At 53.1% G+C, this 23700-nt stretch overlaps 1 protein-coding gene across 1 annotated transcript; it reads left to right on the top strand.

The window, feature by feature from the left end:
- The first annotated feature begins 1980 nt into the window (after nt 1-1980).
- On the top strand, nt 1981-23700 carry LOC116240235 (uncharacterized). The gene is made up of 25 exons (XM_090129329.1): nt 1981-2726; nt 3635-3748; nt 4796-5092; nt 6418-8037; nt 8184-10150; nt 10719-10787; nt 10879-10938; nt 11473-11544; nt 11829-11921; nt 12406-12513; nt 12614-12679; nt 12771-12830; nt 13216-13288; nt 13365-13436; nt 13721-13813; nt 14074-14164; nt 14298-14405; nt 14481-14571; nt 14663-14722; nt 15257-15328; nt 15613-15705; nt 15962-16052; nt 16186-16292; nt 16851-16998; nt 17256-23700. The coding sequence occupies exons 5-25, from the start codon at nt 10066-10068 to the stop codon at nt 17356-17358; spliced, it is 1815 nt and encodes a 604-aa protein (XP_089985455.1). The 5' UTR covers nt 1981-2726; nt 3635-3748; nt 4796-5092; nt 6418-8037; nt 8184-10065; the 3' UTR covers nt 17359-23700.

A 23700-nucleotide genomic window follows, 5' to 3' on the forward strand; every position in this document is an offset into this window, starting at 1 on the left:
CGCCGTGGCAGCGCGGCCTGCACGCACGGCCTGAAGCCCGAGTGGGGCTCGAGGGGCAGCGGGGGGCGAAGAAGGGTGGGGGGGGAACGGAGAGCCCTCAGGGGTCTCCTGGGGAGGTGGGGGAGCGACTGGGGGAGGGCAGAGCTCCGGGGATGGCGGCTGTGAGTGGGGCTGTGGGGTGGGACATCCGCAGGGAGATGCAGCCAAACAGGGGGATGTGGGCAGAGCATGGAGGTGTGGGAAAAGGAGGATGGGCATCTGGACAACAGCGTGAGAGCCAGGCTGATAGGGAGGTAGCGAGGGAGGGAGGGGGGAGGGGGGGGGGGGAAGAAAGGAAGGGGGGGGAAGAAAAGAAGGGGGGGGGGAAAGAAAGGGAGGGAGGGGGAAGAAAAGAAGGGGGGGGGAAGAAAAGAAGGGGGGGGGGGGAAGAAAGGGAGGGAGGGAGGGAGGGGAAGAAAGGGAGGGAGGGAGGGAGGGGGAAGAAAAGAAGGGGAGGGGGAAGAAAAGAAGGGGAGGGGGAAGAAAAGAAGGGGAGGGGAAGAAAGGGAGGGGGGAGGGGAAGAAAGGGAGGGAGGGAGGGGAAGAAAGGGAGGGAGGGAGGGAGGGGAAGAAAGGGAAGGAGGGGAAGAAAGGGAGGGAGGGAGGGGAAGAAAGGGAAGGAGGGAGGGGAAGAAAGGGAGGGAGGGAGGGGAAGAAAGGGAGGGAGGGAGGGGAAGAAAGGGAGGGAGGGGGGGAGGGAGGGGAAGAAAGGGAGGGAGGGGGGGAGGGAGGGGAAGAAAGGGAGGGAGGGGGGGAGGGAGGGGAAGAAAGGGAGGGAGGGGGGGAGGGGGGGAAGAAAGGGAGGGAGGGGGGGAGGGGGGAAGAAAGGGAGGGAGGGGGGAGGGGGGGAAGAAAGGGAGGGAGGGGGGGAAGAAAGGGATTGAGGGGGGGAGGGGGGAAGAAAGGGAGGGAGGGGGGGAAGAAAGGGGGGGAGGGGGGGAAGAAAGGGGGGGAGGGAGGGGGGAGGGGGGGGAGGGAGGGGGGAGGGAGGGGGGGAGGGGGGAAGAAAGGGGGGGAGGGGGGGAAGAAAGGGAGGGAGGGGGGGAGGGGGGGAAGAAAGGGGGGGAGGGGGGGAAGAAAGGGGGGGAGGGGGGGAGGGGGGGAAGAAAGGGGGGGAGGGGGGGAAGAAAGGGAGGGAGGGGGGGAAGAAAGGGGGGGAGGGGGGAGGGGGGGAAGAAAGGGAGGGAGGGGGGGAGGGGGGGAAGAAAGGGGGGGAGGGGGAGGGGGGGAAGAAAGGGAGGGAGGGGGGGAGGGGGGGAAGAAAGGGAGGGAGGGGGGGAAGAAAGGGAGGGAGGGGGGGGAAGAAAGGGAGGGAGGGGGGGAAGAAAGGGGGGGAGGGGGGGGAAGAAAGGGGGGGAGGGGGGGGAGGGAGGGGGGGAGGGGAGGAGGGAGGAGGGAGGGAAGGAGGGAGGGGGGAGGGGGGGGAGGGAGGGGGGGAAGAAAGCGAGGGGGGGAGGGAGGGGGGGGGAGGGGGGGGAAGAAAGGGAGGGAGGGGGGGAAGAAAGGGATTGAGGGGGGGAGGGGGGGAAGAAAGGGAGGGAGGGGGGGAGGGGGGGGAAGAAAGGGAGGGAGGGGGGGAGGGGGGAAGAAAGGGAGGGAGGGGGGAGGGGGGGAAGGGAGGGAGGGGGGGAGGGGGGAAGAAAGGGAGGGAGGGGGGGAAGAAAGGGAGGGAGGGGGGGAGGGGGGGAAGAAAGGGAGGGAGGGGGGGAAGAAAGGGGGGGGAGGGGGGGAAGAAAGGGGGGGAGGGGGGGAAGAACGGGAGGGAGGGGGGGAGGGGGGGAAGAAAGGGAGGGAGGGGGGGAGGGGGGGGAGGGAGTGAGGGGGGGAAGGGAGGGAGGGAGGGGGGGGGAAGGAGGGGGGGGAAGGGAGGGTGGGGGGAAGGGAGGGAGGGGGGGGAAGGGGAGGGGGGGAAGAAAGGGAGGGAGGGGAGGGAGGGGGGGGGAGAGGGGAGAGGGAAATGGAAAAGGGGAAAAAGGGGACAAGGGAAATGAAGGAAAGGAAAGGAAGAAGGAGAGAGGGGAAGAAGGGAAGAAGAAAAGGGAAACGGTCCAGAGCTTAGCCTGGGTGGCATTGCAACATAGAAGGGCTTCAGGTATGTTGTTAGGTGCACAAGAAGGAGTTCATGCAGCAGTAAATGATATTGTTGTGTTCATGTAGGTCAGAGTGGTAGAATTGAGGCAGATGTAGATAAGATATGGCACCAAAGTGAAATACTGCACAACATAAGATGATGTGAGCTGAAACCAACGTGACTTCCTGGCTTCCCAAATTGCACTGGTTAAAGAAGTTATTTGTGGGGATGGTGTGTGTAATCGCTGTACGTATGCATCCTTCCTTGTAGCGCAATTGGACTTTGGAGATGTATCTCTAAGTATGAAAGGTCAAAGGATTAGGAAAGCCAAGGCACAGGTGGAGCTGAACTTGGTGGGGGATGTGAAAAATAACAAGAAGGGGTTCTACAGGTACGCAGGCAGAAGACAGGCCAAGGAGAGCGTTCCCCCTCTGATAAATGAGGACAGAGAACTGGCTTCCTCAGACATGGAAAAAGCTGAGCTGAGGTGCTCGATAAGTGTCTTGTCTCGGTCTTCATTGGTGGTCACGCTCCTCCCCATGCCTGCCAGGACCCTGAAGAGAGGAAAGTGGGACTAAAGAAGGCTTCTCTCAGAGCTGCCGCTGCACGTGCAGAGGTGAGTCCTTGGTGAACACAGACACGGCTCTTGTTCTTCTCAGCGCCTCCGTCTGTCAGAAGTGAAAGAGATTGCAGAGTCCCAAGGGAAATGGTGTCCTGTTACTACACTCACTTTCTTTCTTTCCAGTCCTCACACCTTCTTCTACTGTCCTCTTCTGCAGTTCCTTCTTCACTGTCCTCTCTCCTCTTTCTTCATGTGCTCTCCTTTTACTGTTCTCTTCATAGCACGATCTGCTCTTCTTTACTGCTCTTTTCGTTTCCTGCTCTTCTGTACTCACTTCTCTTCTGCTCTTCTCATTTGCCACTTTCCTCTCTTACCGTCTCTTGTACTTCTGCCAGACTTCCTTTCTCGCTTTTCCTCTTCAGCTTCTCTCCACTTCTGCTTTTGTCTTCTCTGTATACGCTCTGTATACGCTAATACCTCTTTTGCTTTTCTCCTTGTCTGCTTGTTTTTTGTACCTACATCCTTTTTCTTCTTCTCTGCTCTTCTTTCTTTCTTGTCTGTTCTCCTTCTGCTCTTATCCTTCTCAGCGTCTCTTCCCTTTATTCTCTCCGCTGCTGCTCATCTCTTTTGCTGTCTTGCCTGTATCCTATTGTGCTTTTCATCTTCTGCGCTTCTTCCTTACCGGTATCCTTAATTTTATCCTCTCTTCTGCTCTTTTTCTCTTCTTCTCAGTGTCCAATGTCTGCATCACAAGTCTGTCAGAATTAGTTTTGGGGTGGAAAAAGGTACCAAGGTACATAGGTTTGTACAGTAGAACCTCTCACACTTTGCCTGAAAGGTGATCCACAGGAGCCCTCAGGAACCAAGACCACAAAGGAGCTGCTTTTGAATGGAGAATTTTCCAGAGTTCCTTCCAGTCGTTGCTCAGAGGAACTGAGGTTTTTCTCCTTGTATGTCTGCAGAAAAGCAGGGTGGAGGGAACACACATGGTGAGGTGCTCAGGTGAAATTGCCCTCCTTGCACAAGCAGCCTGTTTGTGTCCGTGTGATGCACGGTGAAGAGAAGCCTGCTGTTCTGTGAGTAAGCCTGCCAAAAGGGAGTAATGGTTCTGGCCTTTTTGGCAAGTCTCTGAGGAGAGGTCTTTAGACAGGCTGGTGGTTTTGCAGGGGAAATGCCATTTCAGCTGTTTGTTGCCATGCTTGGTTGGTGCTTGTATGAAAAACATTCATCATCTAGACAAGCAGTGCTCTAGCACCAGGGAAGGGAAAAACCTCATGTACATCCAGTCTTCTCCATGAGCCTTATGTTGCCTTTCCACAGAGTCTCTAAATGCCTGTGGAAATCACGGGGGGGGTGGGGGGGAAGGGGATGGGGAAGAGATGAGGGGCAATTTGTGCACATCCTGTGCCCACGGAGCAGGTATTACCTACAGAGAGCTAGGAACCCTTCACGGCATCCTGGACTTGTTTACTTTCCTTGTTTGAGCGTGATGGTTTTGTAGGTCCTTTGTGCATTTTAAGTAGCTGTCAACTCTGCTGAGACAACAGGTGTCCTAGAGAGAGCCTTGCCGTACCCTTTTTGTTCGGGCTGTTTTATTCCCTCCTGAGATTAAAGGGACTGTGGTCTTGCTTAGCACAGGGAAGCGTGTGCATGCTTCCAAAGCAAAGGCAGGTAGGTGCTTGCTTGCTTAGCAAAGGCAGGTAGAGGCATGTGATGCAAAGGCAGACGGTTGCTTGTGAAGCCATGTCAGGTGGTGTGTGCACTTTAGTGCTGGTGGCTCAGAGTTGAAGATGCCTGAGCTGTGTGACAGCTGGGAGAGTGGGATGGCCAAGGATGGCCTATGGTCCGAGCCCCCTGGGGAGAGAGTGAGATCACTGAAGGGAGGGAAGATTCTTAGAGTCTGAGGGGTCTAGAAAGGGAGCTGAAAGGTTTGGGGCTCCCTTGCTGTGCTCTGCGCAGGCTGTGGCAGTGCTGGGGTTTATTTTGGAGTCAGTCTGAAAACAAAATGAGACAAGGGGGTTTTCTGTGCAGTTTGAAGCCCTGCAACTCTGCTGCCGGGGCTGCAGCCCAGGGTAGGCACCCTGTCCCCACAACTGCTGACCACGTTCTTTCCTTCTCTGCAGTGACCACGTCCAGCCCTACGAAGACACTTTACATCATGTCGGACACCAAAGTGTCTGCGCTGACCACGTCTGTGATGGGTGAGGCTACCTCAGTCCCTCTCAAAGTGCCTGGCATCCAACCTTCCTCCTCCGCCAGCTCTCCTCCTAGCCCTGTCACCTTTGCCACCTCCCCATGTTGTGTCGTGTCATGGAGACCTGTGGTGCTGGAGCAGGCCTGAACTCCCCTCCCTGACAGCAGACACGTTTCTGAAATCTCTGCTCATTTCCTCATCCTGCTGGCTCATTCTGTATTTCCAGGTTTGTGTCCTTTACTTTTCTTGGGTAATTTAGAACTGGTTTAAAGCAGCTGTATTTGCTATTGCCTTTGTCTGCAGTTACCCTTGTGGGTGATGGTGATGGGATATACCCTTTTGGGTTAGGGTTAAAGGTCAAGAGTTACCTTTTTATGGAAGGGGAAATGGTGGAATCACCATCCCCAGAGGTGTTCAAGGAGTGTTTAGGTGTTGTACCGAGGGATGTGATTTAGTGGGAAATGTTGGACTAGATGATCTTAGATGTTGTTTCCAACCGTGGTGATCCTATGATCCTAAGGTTTACACTTGTGGATTGTGATGAAGTGTTAGTGTTTGGTGCTAGAGCTAAGTGCTGAGGGTAACCCTTTGGGGTTAGGGTTTCATGTTACTGTTTTCTGTTAGGTGTAAAGGTTAAGGCTTCACACTTGATGTTAGTGATGGTGGGGGTGTGCCCACCTGGTTGGGGGTTTATGGCTTGTCCTTTTTGTTAGGGACAGCAGCAGCACTTTTGAGATGGGAATGAGGGTTAAGCGTTAGCATTTTGGATTAGGGCTGAGGAGTATCTTTTGGGGTGAGTGTTAAGGATTAGCCTTTTAGGTGAAGGTAAAGGGTTAAGGGTTGTCCTGTGGGGTTAATGCTAAGGGATGCTGTAGTGTAAATGCTGAGACATGGCTTGAACCCTGATTTTTCACCTGGTAGAAAGGCAGGGCCAACCCAGAGCATGCAATGTTCCAGAATGACAGAAGGGCTGGAGCCAGGATCCACCCCTTCCCAGCCCTCATTGAAGGGTTGGCAGTGTAGGCAAGAGGATCGCTCTGGAGATCCCTGCCTACCTGAATCCTTCTGAAGATAAGCAGCTTCTTGCCTTGATTTGTGTGCCCACGGCTGTTGCCTTTGAGCAAATCCTCCCTTGCTGCAGCCTCGGACCTTGCTCCTCTGCTGTCATGGCATGAGGCCTGGCCTCATGGGGTGCAACCCTGCTGACTGATAGATGTGTTGGTTTGGTTGGGAGTGGATGCCACAGCTAATGGCAAAACCACTTCCTTAGTGCAACTAAGGAGGTAAGTGAGAAAACAAGAGAGTCTTGAGAGGAAAGAGTGCCTGATGGCAGCGCTGTACTGGAAGCTATAGTGGAAGCAATAGAGAGGCTGACAGTGGCTGTCGGTGGCAGTAGAGCGATCTGAGTCTGTGTCTAAATGGTTCTTAGAGCTGTGTCTATTCCTTGTAGAGGCCAAACAGTGTGGAGGTACTTGTACTCACAGTTGTTTGACTTAGGAATGAAGTGTTTCTCAGCTCATGCACCTGATAGTGTTGTGTTTGCTTGTGCAGCTTTGCTTGGTGCATTGTAGAGCTATCAGACAGATGTGGATTCATTTCCCACTCACTCAGCAGGAATGAGACCAGTAATACTTTCTGTAAGTGCATTTCAGTTGAAAAAAGGAGTTTGTTTTGACTGTAGAAATGGTGTATTGGAGGGATTTTGGTGGATGTGGGCTAACAGGACAAGGATTCGATTGGCAACTGCTTTCTGTGACATGGAAAGACTGTACTTTATTTTAGGGATGGAGCATGGGATTCTATTGACTCTTATTGAGAAAAGGGGAAATGGAAAGCCTCTGTGGGTAAGAATGTTTTGTGAGCTGTAGTTTGGGTACTTTCATCTAAATAGGACTGTGTGAAAGGGTGTGTGTGATGGAGGAGAGAGAAAAGTGCCTCGTGTTGACTGTAAGGAAGGCATAATGTTAGAGCAGTGGAAAGGCAAATTTAAGAACCTGTGCTTGAAAACTTGAAGGTAGTGGCTGGCTGTGCTAAAATCTTCTTCCAAAGAGTTGCTCTTCAAGTATTTCCTGCTTTCTCTCTGCGAGAAATGGACGCCAGTGGCCTTCCACTGCAGCATGGCCGTGCAGAAAGGCTGGGGAAGAAGACAGAGCTGGAGAAAGCACCAAAGAGAGGTACAGATACACAACAGGCATCTGGACTTGATGCACTGTCTTTCTGCCCAGGCTTTCTGTTTGTTCATTGCTGGGACAGTTCTCTGCAGTTTGCATCCCAGCTTTCTCCCAAGTCCTGGCTGCACAAAAATGCAAGCATTCAGAGGAAAAGAAAAAAGCAGAGGAGTGGGCTTCTGAGAAAAGAGTTGAGGGGGAGTGCGAGGAGCTTGAGGCAGTGTTTCAGAAAAGTGGGGCTTTCACTTAGGATTGCTCTGAGATTTCCTTGCCCTGGGTTATGACTGAGTGTAGCTATTGGTTTCTTGGTTCCTGTGTATGCATTGTTGGTAGACAGATTAGTGTGTGGAAAACACAGCTGAGAATCCGGGACATGGTAATGTACCAAATGGACTGAACTACTGGAAGGATTGTGGGAATGAGAAGAGAACCTGGATTTCTCTTGCACAACAAGCCTGTATCAGTTGTGTCTCCTTTCACTGAGCTGAATGCACGGTGTGTGTGGAGCCTTCTGATGGGAAACCCACGGTCCCACAAAGTGGGCGTGGAAACGAAATGGAGCTGAGGTGCATCTGTGTGCTGAGTCATACTGCTGAGGACAGAGAGGAGCCCCAGCTGAAAAAGCAGCTTTGGTAAGAATAGTGGTGAAAGTAGGAATGGGTATGGAAGGTTTAGACTGCTCTTGGAGGAAAGGTGGAAGTTTCAAATGTTCTGCAGATTCAGTATGCCTTGGTGTGCCACATCTGCCTGCCCTGTCAGCACTATGTCAGGCTTTTTTTCCTTTCCTTTCTAAGGTAGGAAAAACAATTTCTGGCTAGGAGAAGAAGAAATGCAAGTCTTCCCTGCATTGCTCCTTGGGCAATGGGTGCTGATGAGCAGTCCTTGTATGAGAATAATGTATTGTCATTTGATCTGTCTTTCCATTCCTTCAGCAACTGGGGTGTTGATGCAGCTGCACGTATCTCCTGCTTTGTCCTTCTGCTTTGTGTAAAAGAATAGTATGGTATGCAATCTCTGTGTGAAATTTTCTTAAAGTATTTTACTTTATTTGCCTCTAGGAAGCAAATGTCTGTAACTGTATGGATAAAGTTTATGATCTGCACGTCCTGTAAAGCTATAGCTACATTGTCTTTGATTTTTACTTCACAGATTGCAATGTCTTACCTATGCTGTATGAATTGCAAGCTTGCCTACAAGCGGGATCATCCAGCAGCTTTCACACTCTCCCTTTGTGGAAATGTAATCAACTCATTCAATGGTGGGATCATGAATGAGTCCAATGAGAAGGCAGCATCAACAGTGAAAGTTTGACTATAAACTGAAAGAATGAATTACCATGATTGAATGTGAACCAGTAGTCCAGTAATAGTTCTATGAAGTCTCAACACCTACCAGATACTTAGCTTCATTCCCAAGAGGCTCTCTCTAGGCACGAATTTGGGGACCCTTTTCCCCTGTTCTATGGAGCTCCTATTCCCCATTCCTCCGGAATGCTGCTGGGAACTCCCCAGCTCACAGCTTACCACACTCCGATTCTTGGATTTAGGGCCAATCCCTCTGGAGCACCTTGCTCCTTAATTCTCGGATTCATAGGGGTGTACTGCTGGCACTTTGTCAAGTGCACAAGGTACCGCACACCAACAGCTCCCTGCCGAGATTCACCCGAGTCTCCACCGACCCCCAAGGCAAGAATTAAATTCCGTTACCTTGCTCCGTGCACGAAGTTACCAGGTCTCCAGGGGTCAATACCCGTGCCTACCTACCCCTTGGCTTTCTCAGAGCCCGTCCTTTATGGAACAGCCTCGGTTTCTTATCGGCCGTCCCGAGGAGTCACCTCACCACCCAGACAGGACCACTGAAATCAGCGGGGTGCACCTGTCCTGTCCAGGGCAGTAGGGAAACCCCCTAGGGGCAATAATGATCCTGGACAAGCCCCCAAATTGTAGGAAATATCCAAATAATTTTCTAGGACAGTATCTCTGATAAAGCAGATTTTATTCGCAATTGCAATGGCGGGCCTCCTGCAAGCAGGAGAGCCCCGAGAAAACAGGGTTACATCTTTTATCCCCTACTGCCTGACGCTTCTCTCTTTCTGCCCTGGTTCCTCGTTGGCTGAGTACTGCAGGTTCACAATCTTCTCAGCGCTTCACTAAACATTGAAACACTGGAGAAACATAAATTTTTTTGCTGCATAAGCGTAAATCTGTAGTTAATTAATTAACTTATTCCCCACCTGATCATTATTTATCTGCTTGTCCTTCTTTCTACAAAGATAAGCTTGGGAGAGAGGCAGGGGAGGATCCTGGTGCCTGCCCTCACACCCCAACCTTCTCATGGAGTGAGACAGTTCGGCCTTGTGCAGAGGCCCTGACTTCTTTGATGTTTGCAACATTTGTCTTTCTTTTGCTGAGAGTTTCTTATCCTAACAGAACAGCTCTACAATATGTTTTCTCATCCTAACAGAACAGCTCTACGATATGTTTTCTAATCCTTAGCACACTATACTCGCATTGTTTGGAACATTTAACAACTATTCCGGTTTTGCAAGAAAGAATTAATCACATAATTCAGTAATAATGTTTCTAAAACATGCCACTAACAGATATAGGATTTTACTTCTTAGATCAACTATTTCTAAGGATAAGTTACAGAATACAAATGCATGATGTTCTACTTCTTCAAACCAATTGCTACTTTTTAATATCAAATGCAGAAACAACATTCCATTCCCACAAGGGTAAGGGAGAAAAGGGGATGGGGAGGGTAGAGGATGGGAAAAGAGGTAAGGGGAAGGAGAGGCTGAGGGAAGGGTTAAAGGAAAACCTATGATTAAATCAGAAAAAAAGAGAGAAAAAGAAAAAAATAAAGAGAAAAAAAGAAAAAGAAAAAAAGAAAAAAGAGAAGAATGAAACAAAAAAAGAAAAAGGGAAAAAAAAAGAGAAAAAAAGAGAAACGAAAAAACGAGTATATAATGAAAAAAAGAGAAAAAAAGGAAAATGAAAAAGGAAAATAATAAAGGGAGAAAGAATATATGAAAAGAGCAAAAAAGGACGAAGAGAAAGAAGAAAAGAGAAGGAAGGCAAGGAGAATGGAAGAAAAAAGCCAAGTAAAAAGTGGTGAGCACCAGCAGCATGTGGATGGGCAGAGATGGGGCCAAACCGAGTGGCGGCGAGGGCGAGAGCTCCGGGCTCTTGTCCCCGTGTGCCACGCCGCCCTGGGGCTGCCTTCCATGGGGTGTTGGGATGGGGGGGACGGGCAGCGGCGTGGGAGCCGGGCGAGGGCGTGAGGAAGCGATGCTGTGCGGGGCTGGCTCCAGCCGTGCCAGGCTGTGGCTCTGCTGCTGGCTGAGTGCGCTCTACGCCCAGGGGTGTCCTAGGGGGAGCTCAGATGTGTGCTGGGAAAAGCGGGAGCATTTCTGCTCCGGCTCCCCGTAGATGAATCCTGGCTCCCAGCAGAGACCCCCGGCCGGAGCCCAGATGGCTTCAGGTGTCTCTTCTCGGTGTGCTCTTCCACGCGGTCCCGGAGGGCTGTTGCACGTGGCCTGGAGTGCCGGGCTCCGGGTCATCCTGTAGCTTTGGCAGTCGGGGCCTGAGTCTGCCATCCATCAGCAGAGCCCTCCCCCATCGCTGAGGGAGGAGATCGCGGTGTGCCATGGGAACATCCCTCTTCTGTTCTTCGTTCTAGATGCTGCTGCTGCTCCTTATCCGGACGATGGGATGAAGGCTGCTTTTGGGCCTCAGGGGAAACCCAGAGGTAAGCTGTGAGCGTCTGCTTCTGTGAAGGCAGAAAAGTTAGTGCAGTGGAAGCTCTCCTCACCTGTGTCTGATCACATTTATGCCTGCAGGTCCTCTTGGTGGATTTCCAAAGCAAAGTCCTGTTCCTGAGCCCGGGCTGGGTGCCAGAGGTAAGTCACCAGCCTTCATCTCCTGATCTCCGCTCATATGTGGCTGTGGTAGTTCAGGAAGGGTTCAGCTTTTCTCTGCCCGGTGATTTCTACTCCACGAGAAGCCTGGGTGCCAGCCAAGTGCCACGTCTCCAGCTTTGCAACTTCCCACCCAAGTCTGGCTGCCGTGTCACCAGCTGAGCCCCTTCCAGTCACTGCAGGTCCCTAAGGAAGAGAGAGATGATAGCACACCATGGGAATGTTTCTCATTACGGCTGTGCCTATAAGCAGTGTCTTGCCAGAGGCTGAGCATAATCTGCTCCATAAGCCTCCTATGGGGCTATCCCAAAGGAAAGGGCCTTTGGATCTTCCCTTCCCCTTCCTGCCCCTTCCTGTCTGCAGGCAGTTCCGCACACGGTTCCTTCGTGGACTGGCACAGTGCTGCTGCAGGCACCAGCAGCTATTTGCCAGATGCTGCTGTGAGCAATGCTGGCATTGCAGTCTAAACAAGGACCTGGCCACGTGTGACAGGAGCTGCTCTGTGTTTGTGTACAGGTGCGGGTGCAGTGGAATCGTCTCCAGCTTCCCAGCTGAGCTCCGGGACAGAAGCCCCAGCATCTCGTATTGGTATGCCGTGAGTTTTTGCTTCCTTTGAGAGATGCCAGCTCACAGCCCTGCTGTCAGCCAGGCACGGCTGCTGTGCAGTTGTGTAGATTGCAGTGTGTGCTGGGAAGTTCTCCTCAGAGAGCTTTGGGTGCAGAATTGCCTGCAGGGAAGGCTGTGCCAAATCCTCCTGTGCAGGAGCCCCGCAGGCATCCCAGGGTGGCTGTTGTCTTTATTGACTTCCCCGAAAAGACCGCTCGGTTCGAGGCTTTGTTTCTCTGAGATTTCTCTTCATGCTTTCTGTTAAGGTCCTGGAGGATGGAAGGTGGCATGGGAAGATGGAAAATATTCCAAGAGACTGTCCCGTTTACTAAGGGCAATCCTGAAGAAGGCAGCACGGGGTGAGTGTGTTTCTGTCTGTTCCCTGAAGGACTTGGGAAGCTGAGTTTCTAGAAGTAGACGTGGAGAAACTGTAGCGTGCACAGCAGGAAAGGACAGATGAGAGCCCTGCCGCGGTGATGGCCCTGTGTCTGAACTGGCTTGCAGCTTTTGGCTGCTCTCTTTGAGGGGAGGAATTGAGCATCGTCTTGCAACTCGCCAGAATCACACCAGGTGCCCCGTGAACGAGAAGCTTGCCTGCAACCTGCTGGTCTCCCAGCAGGATGGGGATTGCTGTCTGTGCTCACAGAGGGAAAGTGTGCAGCCCTTCAGTTTGTCTCACGGAACGGCACGCAGTTGGGACTAGGAATGAGGTGCAGCGCAAAAAGCCCAGGCTTTCTTCCTAAACCGGACTGGTTCCCTTGAGAACTGGTGCCTCCTGAAGATACCGTCTTCCTGATGAGAAGCAGTTCCTTACAGCCCCACTCTCTTCCCTCCTTTCTAAAGAGGCAGATGGAGAGCCTGTGCACAGGGGTGCATTTCAGCAAGGCAGCTGTCTCACACTGCCCGTCCAGCCGGGAGCGACAGAGGCCACGCAAACAGCTGGTGCTGCAGGTAAAGCCCCTCGCAGAGCTCTGTGGCCGTGCTTAGAGAGGTTGCTCCCCTCCCACTGCACCCAGTTCCCCTTAGGAACTTTGCCCTTTTGCGCCAGCAGCTGCTGCTGCTCCTTATCCGGACGATGGGATGAAGGCTGCTTTTGTGCCTCAGGGGAAACCCAGAGGTAAGCTGTGAGCGTCTGCTTCTGTGAAGGCAGAAAAGTTAGTGCAGTGGAAGCTCTCCTCACCTGTGTCTGATCACATTTATGCCTGCAGGTCCTCTTGGTGGATTTCCAAAGCAGAGTCCTGTTCCTGAGCCCGGGCTGGATGCCAGAGGTAAGTCACCAGCCTTCATCTCCTGATCTCCGCTCATATGTGGCTGTGGTAGTTCAGGAAGGGTTCAGCTTTTCTCTGCCCAGTGATTTCTACTCCACGAGAAGCCTGGGTGCCAGCCAAGTGCCCACGTCTCCAGCTTTGCAACTTTCCACCCAAGTCTGGCTGCCGCGTCGCCAGCTGAGCCCCTTCCAGTCACTGCAGGTCCCTAAGGAAGAGAGAGATGATAGCACACCATGGGAATGTTTCTCATTACGGCTGTGCCTATAAGCAGTGTCTTGCCAGAGGCTGAGCATAATCTGCTCCATAAGCCTCCTATGGGGCTATCCCAAAGGAAAGGGCCTTTGGATCTTCCCTTCCCTTCCTGCCCCTTCCTGTCTGCAGGCAGTTCCGCACACGGTTCCTTCGTGGACTGGCACGGTGCTGCTGCAGGCACCAGCAGCTATTTGCCAGATGCTGCTGTGAGCAATGCTGGCATTGCAGTCTAAACAAGGACCTGGCCACGTGTGACAGGAGCTGCTCTGTGTTTGTGTACAGGTGCAGGTGCAGTGGAATCGTCTCCAGCTTCCCAGCTGAGCTCCGGGACAGAAGCCCCAGCATCTCGTATTGGTATGCCGTGAGTTTTTGCTTCCTTTGAGAGATGCCAGCTCACAGCCCTGCTGTCAGCCAGGCACGGCTGCTGTGCAGTTGTGTAGATTGCAGTGTGTGCTGGGAAGTTCTCCTCAGAGAGCTTTGGGTGCAGAATTGCCTGCAGGGAAGGCTGTGCCAAATCCTCCTGTGCAGGAGCCCCGCAGGCATCCCAGGGTGGCTGTTGTCTTTATTGACTTCCCCGAAAAGACCGCTCGGTTCGAGGCTTTGTTTCTCTGAGATTTCTCTTCATGCTTTCTGTTAAGGTCCTGGAGGATGGAAGGTGGCATGGGAAGATGGAAAATATTCCAAGAGACTGTCCCGTTTACTAAGGGCAATCCTGAAGAAGGCAGCACGGGGTGAGTGTGTTTCTGTCTGTTCCCTGAAGGACTTGGGAAGCTGAGTTTCTAGAAGTAGACGTGGAGAAACTGTAGCGTGCACAGCAGGAAAGGACAGATGAGAGCCCTGCCGCGGTGATGGCCCTGTGTCTGAACTGGCTTGCAGCTTTTGGCTGCTCTCTTTGAGGGGAGGAATTGAGCATCGTCTTGCAACTCGCCAGAATCACACCAGGTGCCCCGTGAACGAGAAGCTTGCCTGCAACCTGCTGGTCTCCCAGCAGGATGGGGATTGCTGTCTGTGCTCACAGAGGGAAAGTGTGCAGCCCTTCAGTTTGTCTCACGGAACGGCACGCAGTTGGGACTAGGAATGAGGTGCAGCGCAAAAAGCCCAGGCTTTCTTCCTAAACCGAACTGATTCCCTTGAGAACTGGTGCCTCCTGAAGATACCGTCTTCCTGATGAGAAGCAGTTCCTTACAGCCCCACTCTCTTCCCTCCTTTCTAAAGAGGCAGATGGAGAGCCTGTGCACAGGGGTGCATTTCAGCAAGGCAGCTGTCTCACACTGCCCGTCCAGCCGGGAGCGACAGAGGCCACGCAAACAGCTGGTGCTGCAGGTAAAGCCCCTCGCAGAGCTCTGTGGCCGTGCTTAGAGAGGTTGCTCCCCTCCCACTGCACCCAGTTCCCCTTAGGAACTTTGCCCTTTTGCGCCAGCAGCTGCTGCTGCTCCTTATCCGGACGATGGGATGAAGGCTGCTTTTGTGCCTCAGGGGAAACCCAGAGGTAAGCTGTGAGCGTCTGCTTCTGTGAAGGCAGAAAAGTTAGTGCAGTGGAAGCTCTCCTCACCTGTGTCTGATCACATTTATGCCTGCAGGTCCTCTTGGTGGATTTCCAAAGCAGAGTCCTGTTCCTGAGCCCGGGCTGGATGCCAGAGGTAAGTCACCAGCCTTCATCTCCTGATCTCCGCTCATATGTGGCTGTGGTAGTTCAGGAAGGGTTCAGCTTTTCTCTGCCCAGTGATTTCTACTCCACGAGAAGCCTGGGTGCCAGCCAAGTGCCCACGTCTCCAGCTTTGCAACTTTCCACCCAAGTCTGGCTGCCGCGTCGCCAGCTGAGCCCCTTCCAGTCACTGCAGGTCCCTAAGGAAGAGAGAGATGATAGCACACCATGGGAATGTTTCTCATTACGGCTGTGCCTATAAGCAGTGTCTTGCCAGAGGCTGAGCATAATCTGCTCCATAAGCCTCCTATGGGGCTATCCCAAAGGAAAGGGCCTTTGGATCTTCCCTTCCCTTCCTGCCCCTTCCTGTCTGCAGGCAGTTCCGCACACGGTTCCTTCGTGGACTGGCACGGTGCTGCTGCAGGCACCAGCAGCTATTTGCCAGATGCTGCTGTGAGCAATGCTGGCATTGCAGTCTAAACAAGGACCTGGCCACGTGTGACAGGAGCTGCTCTGTGTTTGTGTACAGGTGCAGGTGCAGTGGAATCGTCTCCAGCTTCCCAGCTGAGCTCCGGGACAGAAGCCCCAGCATCTCGTATTGGTATGCCGTGAGTTTTTGCTTCCTTTGAGAGATGCCAGCTCACAGCCCTGCTGTCAGCCAGGCACGGCTGCTGTGCAGTTGTGTAGATTGCAGTGTGTGCTGGGAAGTTCTCCTCAGAGAGCTTTGGGTGCAGAATTGCCTGCAGGGAAGGCTGTGCCAAATCCTCCTGTGCTGGAGCCCCGCAGGCATCCCAGGGTGGCTGTTGTCTTTATTGACTTCCCCGAAAAGACCGCTCGGTTCGAGGCTTTGTTTCTCTGAGATTTCTCTTCATGCTTTCTGTTAAGGTCCTGGAGGATGGAAGGTGGCATGGGAAGATGGAAAATATTCCAAGAGACTGTCCCGTTTACTAAGGGCAATCCTGAAGAAGGCAGCACGGGGTGAGTGTGTTTCTGTTCCCTGAAGGACTTGGGAAGCTGAGTTTCTAGAAGTAGACGTGGAGAAACTGTAGCGTGCACAGCAGGAAAGGACAGATGAGAGCCCTGCCGCGGTGATGGCCCTGTGTCTGAACTGGCTTGCAGCTTTTGGCTGCTCTCTTTGAGGGGAGGAATTGAGCATCGTCTTGCAACTCGCCAGAATCACACCAGGTGCCCCGTGAACGAGAAGCTTGCCTGCAACCTGCTGGTCTCCCAGCAGGATGGGGATTGCTGTCTGTGCTCACAGAGGGAAAGTGTGCAGCCCTTCAGTTTGTCTCACGGAACGGCACGCAGTTGGGACTAGGAATGAGGTGCAGCGCAAAAAGCCCAGGCTTTCTTCCTAAACCGGACTGGTTCCCTTGAGAACTGGTGCCTCTTGAAGATACCGTCTTCCTGATGAGAAGCAGTTCCTTACAGCCCCACTCTCTTCCCTCCTTTCTAAAGAGGCAGATGGAGAGCCTGTGCACAGGGTGCATTTCAGCAAGGCAGCCGTCTCACACTGCCCGTCCAGCCGGGAGCAACAGAGGCCACGCACACAGCTGGTGCTGCAGGTAAAGCCCCTCGCAGAGCTCCGTGGCCGTGCTTAGAGAGGTTGCTCCCCTCCCACTGCACCCAGTTCCCCTTAGGAACTTTGCCCTTTTGCGCCAGCAGAACAACATTCAGCAGCAGATGAGGGGAGGAAATAGGACCCACCAACGTACCTCCTGCCCAGAGTCCCTGTATTCCAGAGCTTGAGGCGCCTTCCTTGAGGCACCAGGCACAACAGCATCCTGGAGCTGGATCCGTCCTATGGCAGTTCTTGTCCATGTCACATATCTCCGATTAACAGAATGACCCAGGTTGGCAAATCCATGGCCCGGGAAGGTCTGGACCGTGGCAGAGCCAGAGTGTAAACAAAGCTGAGAGGCCAACAAGAGGTTCCAGAGTGCCTTGCTGTGCAGTGCCTTTGGGAGTTCCCTTTGCTTCGCTGGAATCAGGGAAGCATTGCAGCCCGAGCATTGTCACGTCTTCCTGGAGGCCAACAGAATGCAAGACAACGTTTTGTGGCCATGTCAGAGCTCTTGTGAGACTGCCAGTAGGGCACGAGACACAGCACGTTGTTCCTGCAGGTGCGGAAGGGGAGGGACGTGGAAATGGCAGAGAAGACCAAGTGTTACTGAAGTACTGCCTGGCACTGACTGCAGCTCTCGTGGTTTCCATGCTGGCAGCAATGATAACGTGCTGTCTGCTTATCCGGCGATGGAGGCAGAGCAACCAGTGAGTTGTTGTTCCCCCCACTCCCATCCTGCCCAAGTCTTTACTGTAGGGCTTCTGAGAGCCAGGAGGCCCTTGTAGTTGCAGCAGCGTAGAGAGGCTGGTTAGTTGTTGGCTAAGATGGTCTGAGATGTTTGAATTGGCATGGCCGTTCCTGCAGCCCATTCTTAGTGCTGGCTGAGAGCTGAGGGCGGCTCTTTGCCATTGAGGAAGGAGAGCAGGGGCTCTCCTGTGCCCTCAGCACGTTCCTCTCTCCGCAGGCGCCTGGCTGCAGCTGATGGAGCCCAGCATGATGTCCACGGCCACAGCATGCCCTCGGATGGACGTCCTGCTTTCCTCAAGGGGCCTGGCAGATGGAGATGATGCCAACAACAATGACCACCTGCCCAGCGGCCGCGTGGCACCACCAGGGCAGCCCCTGCCAGGCCAGCAGAGGTACAGTCTGTTGCGCTGCTCCAAGTAGCACTCAGCTGCCACGATAGCAGCCTGCAGCTCCTCTCCAGCACCTGCCCTAGGTCACTGATTTCTCAGGATCCTGCAGGGGGTGTGACATCACCGTGCTTCAACTCTCAGCACTGCTTCCCTCCTCCAGAGCCAGGGCCACAAACAAAGCAGCCGTCGGTGTCAGCTGGAAAAGCATCCCAGTGCTCTGCAAGAGGACACAGGGCTCCTGTTCTGACAGCTTCCCTCAGCAGCCCACTGCCGAAATGCTTTGTGGGCTTCCTTCCAGCGAGATGCTAAGGACAGAGGCAGTCACATCAGCTGCCTGTACATCAACTGGGAGATGATTTCATGTTCATCCCTGGCCAACACAACAGGGGCTTCTTTCTTTAACACCTTCATTACGCCTTCTCAACTGAGTATAGCTTTTCTAAAACAATCCTCAGCACTACAAATGACAATATTCAGAACATCTATATCTATATGGAATGGAGATGTTCCTAATGAATTAAATAAAATTAAAAAAAAAAAGAAAAAGAAACAAGCAAAGAACCCAAGAAGCTGCTTCCTTCAAAAGTCAGAGCATTCTGACAAGGAGAAAACAGTAAAACTAAGCCTGCCATACCACGTCATTGCCATTTAGGGCTCAAACTGAGGCAGCCAGCTGAGCAGGGAAGGACTTCTATCAGATGCTGCTCAGTAACGGCACCCAGAACAAAGCAGCAAGGATGTTATGAGTAGGAGACTGCTGCTGGCAGTTATCACCTTCTGTCTTCGCAGCAGCACGGCTCAAAACCAGAAATCTCTCGTCAGGCCAAGATCTTTGTGAAGCAGCACTTTGTTCACTGTGGCAAGTAGGGGCACACAGCCCCTACTGACAAGGGAGGAATTGCGTGCCTGCTCAGTGAAATCCACGCTGTTCCACAGCCTGGCTCTGACACAGCTAATCTCTCTCCTGGAACTCATTGGTGGAATGTCTCAGGCTCACAATCTTCCTGACACTGTTGCTGCCATGTGAGGTCTGTTACCAGCCTGTTGTTTTGAGCTATCTTCTGTCCTTTTCTATGAAGATAGGAGGACAGCACTTCCAAAAGTCAGCACATTGGTTCTGTCCTGTGCTAGGCTGGCTCTCCCCACCCTGCGCTTTTACCTTGCCACGAGCCTGTGCCAGTTCGACTCTGCTTGGAACACCCCAGTCCCAGGCACAATCTGCCTCTCACACAAGGCAGCAGGTAGGTGCGGAGAGGATGGCCAAGGCGGCAGGTAAGCAGGGTGAGGCGTGCAAAGGTGGCAGGAAGGCAATGTGGGGCATGTCACTGCATCAGGTAGGTGTTGCAAGGTGTGCCAGGGCGGCAGGAAGATGCGGCAAGGCAAGGCGGCAGGGGCCTTCTGCAATGTGTGCAAAGAATCACAGAATCACAGAATGGCCTGGGTTGACAAGGAGCACAGTGATCACGTAGTTTCAAGCCCCTGCTGTGTGCAGGGTCGCCAACCAGCAGAGCAGGCTGCCCAGAGCCACATCCAGCCTGGCCTCGAATGCCTCCAGGGATGGGGCATCCACAACCTCCTTGGGCAAGCTGTTCCAGGCAGCAGGTAGGCAAGGTGAGGCAAGCCAAGGCAGCAGGTGGGCACTGAGAAGTGTGCAAAGGTAGCAGGAAGGCACTGCGAGGCGTGCAGGCCAGCTCTGGGCTCTAAAGCCACATCGACAGCCAGACAAGTCAGTGCCGACCGTGGGGCCGAAAGCCACAGCCCGAGAGGCTGGAAGCAGCCCAAGGACTTAAAGCCACAGCCACAGTCAGAGAGGCCAGCACCAAGCCCAGGGCCCGAAGCCCCAGCCAGTGAGGCTGCCACCGGCCCAAGGGCCGAAAGCCACAGCCCCAGAGCTGGGAAGCAGCCCAGGGACTTCAAGCCACAGCCACAGTCTGAGAGGCCAGCACTGGCCCGGCTCCTAAAGGCCCAAACAGCGAGGCTGGCACCGGCCCAAGGGCCGAAAGCCAAAGCCACTGCCATGGAGGCCGGCAGCATCCCCGGGGCCTAAAGCCAAAGCCACAGCCCGAGAGGCCGGCACCACACCTGGGGCTTCAGGACACAGCTGCAGACAGGCTGGCACTGGCCTCCAGGCCTGAAGCCACAGCCACAGAAACAGCACTGGCCCAGGGCTTAACAGCCACAGCCACAGAAACAGCACTGGCCCTGGGACCTAAAGCCAAAGCCTCAGAGGCCAACATCAGCCCCGGGGCCTGAAGCCACAACCAGAGATGCCGGCACCGGCCCAGAGCACGCAGATGTGCATTCCTGTTCTTTCCTGTGCTTCCTATGGGACACTCTTGACCACTATCAGGTCCACGCGGCTTTTTGTTTGTTTGTTTTAAATCAGGACACATTATGCCTGTTGTGTTTTCCATACGTTGCTTAACAAAGTCTCCCTCAGGAAATGGTTTTGAGTTTCATGCAGTCAGATTTGCTTTCTGTAACAGAGTCCACCTGAATTTTTAAACTATTTTGTTGAGGTTTAAGACATTCTGTTCTTTATAGTACCCCTGTTTTGTCTTTATGGAGCATTTCTTGATACGCATCGAGTTTGGCAGCCTGGAGAAGAGAAGGCTCCAGGCAGACCTAAGAGCGGCCTTCAGTATCCCAAGGGGGGCTGCAAGACAGACGGGGACAGAGTCTTTAGATTGGACACACGGAAGAAGTCTGTTACAATAGAAGGGTGGCACTGGAAGAGGGGCACTGAGGGACCCTGGGGCTCTCTGGAGCCCTGAGCACTGGGCCTCAGGGCCTGGGGATGGATGGGATGGAGGGCACCATCCCTGCCCCGCTCCAGGGGACCATTGCCACCCCCAGACCTTCCCTCCTGCTTTGTGGGGCTGTGCAGAGGAGGAGGCTCTCGAGGTGTCCTAGAGATGGCCCAGGGTCACTGTGCAGATGGGACAGAGGCTGTGGCTGCTGCCCCCAGGGGACCCACATCCCGCCCTGGGCTGCTGCCAGCCCTTCTCCTGCCCAAAATCCTGAGGCACAAACCCTGCAGGGACAAGGCTTCTCCTGCTCAGAGGCAGCGTTTGGCATCCTCTCTGATCATAATCTCTGACATCCTCCAATGACCAATAAAGCCTTCAGCAAAGCCACGCTCTGTGTGTCTGTGTCCTCGTCCCCACGCTCAGCAGGACCGCTCGTGTCTGTCCCTGCCTTGCAGAGGCCACTGCTAAGAGCTGGGAGGGATCCCCAGCTCCATGCCCCGCACCTCACGTCCTGCACCCGTGGGCCTCTCCATCCCCTCTGTGTTGTGCTGCCTGCTCCAAAATCCTAAAGGACGGAGTTGCCCGTGCTGCCAAGCAGCCCCAGTACCCTCCGTCTGCTCTCTCCCAATTCCGCCTTCCACTTCCTCCCAAACCCTTCACCCTTTCTTCCACCTCCATGGCCATGACGTCTCCAGCTCGCTCTCCTTTTACCCCCTCCCTTACCGCACCCAATTGCCCCTCACTTGGATCTGCTCCAGCCCTCTTCCTTCAGTCCCACTTCCCCTCCATCATTACCCAACATGGAGACCCCAGATCCCCTCTTTAGGCACCTCAAATCTCCTCACTGATGACTGATGACTGTCTCGCTCCAATTTATAGGAGGGAGAGGAGGTTCTTTTAATAGCTGTTTACCCGGTGTGAGGTTAAGAAACAACGGTTCAAATGTTGGTCTGACCAGTTTATTACAAATCTGAATCGGGTAGATGGGGAAGGGGAGGACGGACACTGTTATGAATTAGGGTAATGGGGAAGGGAAGGAGGGCGACAGAAAAGATAGGAAAGAAGAAGCAAGGAGTCTTCATAGGAAGCAAGAGGGAGATAGTCACCACCACACATCCAGCGTGGTTCGTAGTTCAGTCACTGATCTTCAGTAGTGGTGGGTCGTTGGGCATTGTTGTTCTGACGACGACGATGGTGACCATAGTGATGATGGCACCTTTTGAATGGTAGTACCAACTTCTTTATAAGTCCAAAGTGGTCGCGTCAGCTGTCTTTGGAGTGACAGCTCAAGTCCAAAGTGGTCGAGTCAGCTCTCCTTGGAGTGGCAGCTTCTGGCTCTGGGATCTCACCAAAAACTCCTTTGTTCCCACCTTCCGGGCCTTGCCAGCAGATAAGAGGGAGCAGGGATGCCCACCTGCATCCTGTTTTTCACAGGACACGATGTATCATTCCCCACTTTTCCCATACCAAGCTGGACCTATTTAGTCACAGGCCAGATCTTCTGCCACTAAACACTCCTGGGCACTCTCTTCCGGAGGCAAGCAGCTCTGAAGGAAGGGCCTTTCAAACGTCCACAAAGTGATGTCGATTGTCAAATGGTAGCACCCATCACTTGCCTCCTCAAGAAATCCACCAGAGTCTTATCACAAGAAACACCTCAGGAAGCAAGCTCTGAGCCAAAAACAAAGAAGGATTCTCTCAATGACACTGCGTCACAATCCAGGCTGGTGACTGTGATGACTGGTGGGCTCAGGTCAGCATCTTTAGCAGAGCCAGGAGAAATGAGGGCAGGAGCGTGGAGGAGCTCCTCATCCCATCACTGGTGCCTTGTGGAAGGCTGTCATCAGAACTGCAGCGATTCATGCTTCCTGAGAGCTCGGCACTGAAGGAAGCACACAGTGTACCACTACTGGGCCTGCCTCAAAACCACTTCCATTCACCTAGGAGTGAGCAGATGCACAGGGGTGAGTGTCAAACTTCCACTGTCCAAGGGGGCAATGGCTTGGTGCAAGTAGGCTTCAAGCAGTAAGCAAGACGCTCACCATATGGAGTCAGCAATAGCTGCTAATTAAGTGTGCTCAAACTCCTTCTTAAGCAGTTTTCAGCTCCGATGTAACCTGAAAATTAGCTGCTTGCAAAAGCAAAACTAGCTTATGCATGTTGTGCTTCTAAGTTTTTCTCAGAAATCATTTTCCACCCAAGGCTGCCTTCTTCACCTTAGCAGAAAAAGGCAAGGAATGAAAGGCAGGTGAGGTCAGCTGTACAAAATCCTCAGAAGGAAAACAAAGATCTGAAGAGCTATGCCCTGATACCACTGCCCGACACAGATGGAAAGCAAAATGGAGTCAGGAACGTATTCTTATTTCCATAATAACAGCGTCAGAAGGAAACACTCTAAGACTTCTTGTAGGGGTATCCATATGCTGTCTCCCAAAAACTAGTCGGGGGAAAAGCACGAGAGGGGTGTGCTCTGCCAGCTCCAGCTCTAAGACCTTAGAAACTCGGTCTCTTTCAAACAGTTGAGGGTGTTTCCATTCTTAGAGCTCAACCCTGAAGTCTTGCTGGTTAAGTTCCTCTCAGCTATGCATCTAAAAGATGCAGTGCAGGTGAGCAAAGGCTCCACAGCTGTACAGTACAGCATCTAAGGGACATCCCTTACTGAGCTGGCAGGTGTAACTGCTTCCTGAGGAACTGTGCAGACATAAAAGGCATTCCAAAGCATCTCCTGCTTTTACACATCATTGGCCCCATCTCACTGCCGTGCTTAACTTCTAGTGCTGACAGGTCTGTCCAACAGCTCTGCTTAGAAGAGAACCACAATTTCTCTCAGGCACGTGTCCAGAAATCTGGAAAACCCCGATCTTTCCAGGTGCAGGCAGTACAGCCAAGGACAGACATCACATGGCTTTGTACACCTTGTGACTGCCTGCCTAAAAAGGAACGAACAGCACCACTGTGTGGCTAAACTGAGCCCATGGGGCAAATGTATGTGAGCTGAGTCCTCAGAGTCCAAAGTGAGCGGCAATTCACTGCAACACTTCAAGCATGGTTAGAGTAACTTAGTTTCAGCAAGTTTTGCGTTAGTAACAGCTTCCTGCCCCAGCAAGGCTACTGAGCACCCTGTGTTCTCTCTACATCCCCTGCACCACGCCATGCTGCTCAGTGAATCCAGTGCAGCTCTGCAGGACCTGGGGGACTACAGAACACGTGCCAGTGGTTAGCTGAGCTCGTTATTCAAGTCCTAGTTCAGGCTGTGCTCTCCTCACATCCCATCCACTAAGACCAGCCAGGCTACTGCTTGCTTCTTCCTTGGAGGAAAAAGCTGTCAGAGATGCCACTGCAGGAGCTGCTGAGGAAACTGGATAGAGACGTGTACTTGGCTTTAAAGAAGTGCCAGCACCTATGAATCTGCCTGCAGAAAGTAATTCTGGGGAAGCCACAGACACTGCAAGTCTCAACACAGTTCCCACAAGAACAGTGGTGTTAAATCTCACAGAACCATAGAATTGTTCAGGTTGGAAAA

Source organism: Phasianus colchicus, chromosome 36, assembly GCF_987193195.1.
Source record: "Phasianus colchicus chromosome 36, bPhaCol1.hap1.1, whole genome shotgun sequence".
Lineage (NCBI taxonomy): Eukaryota > Metazoa > Chordata > Aves > Galliformes > Phasianidae > Phasianus > Phasianus colchicus.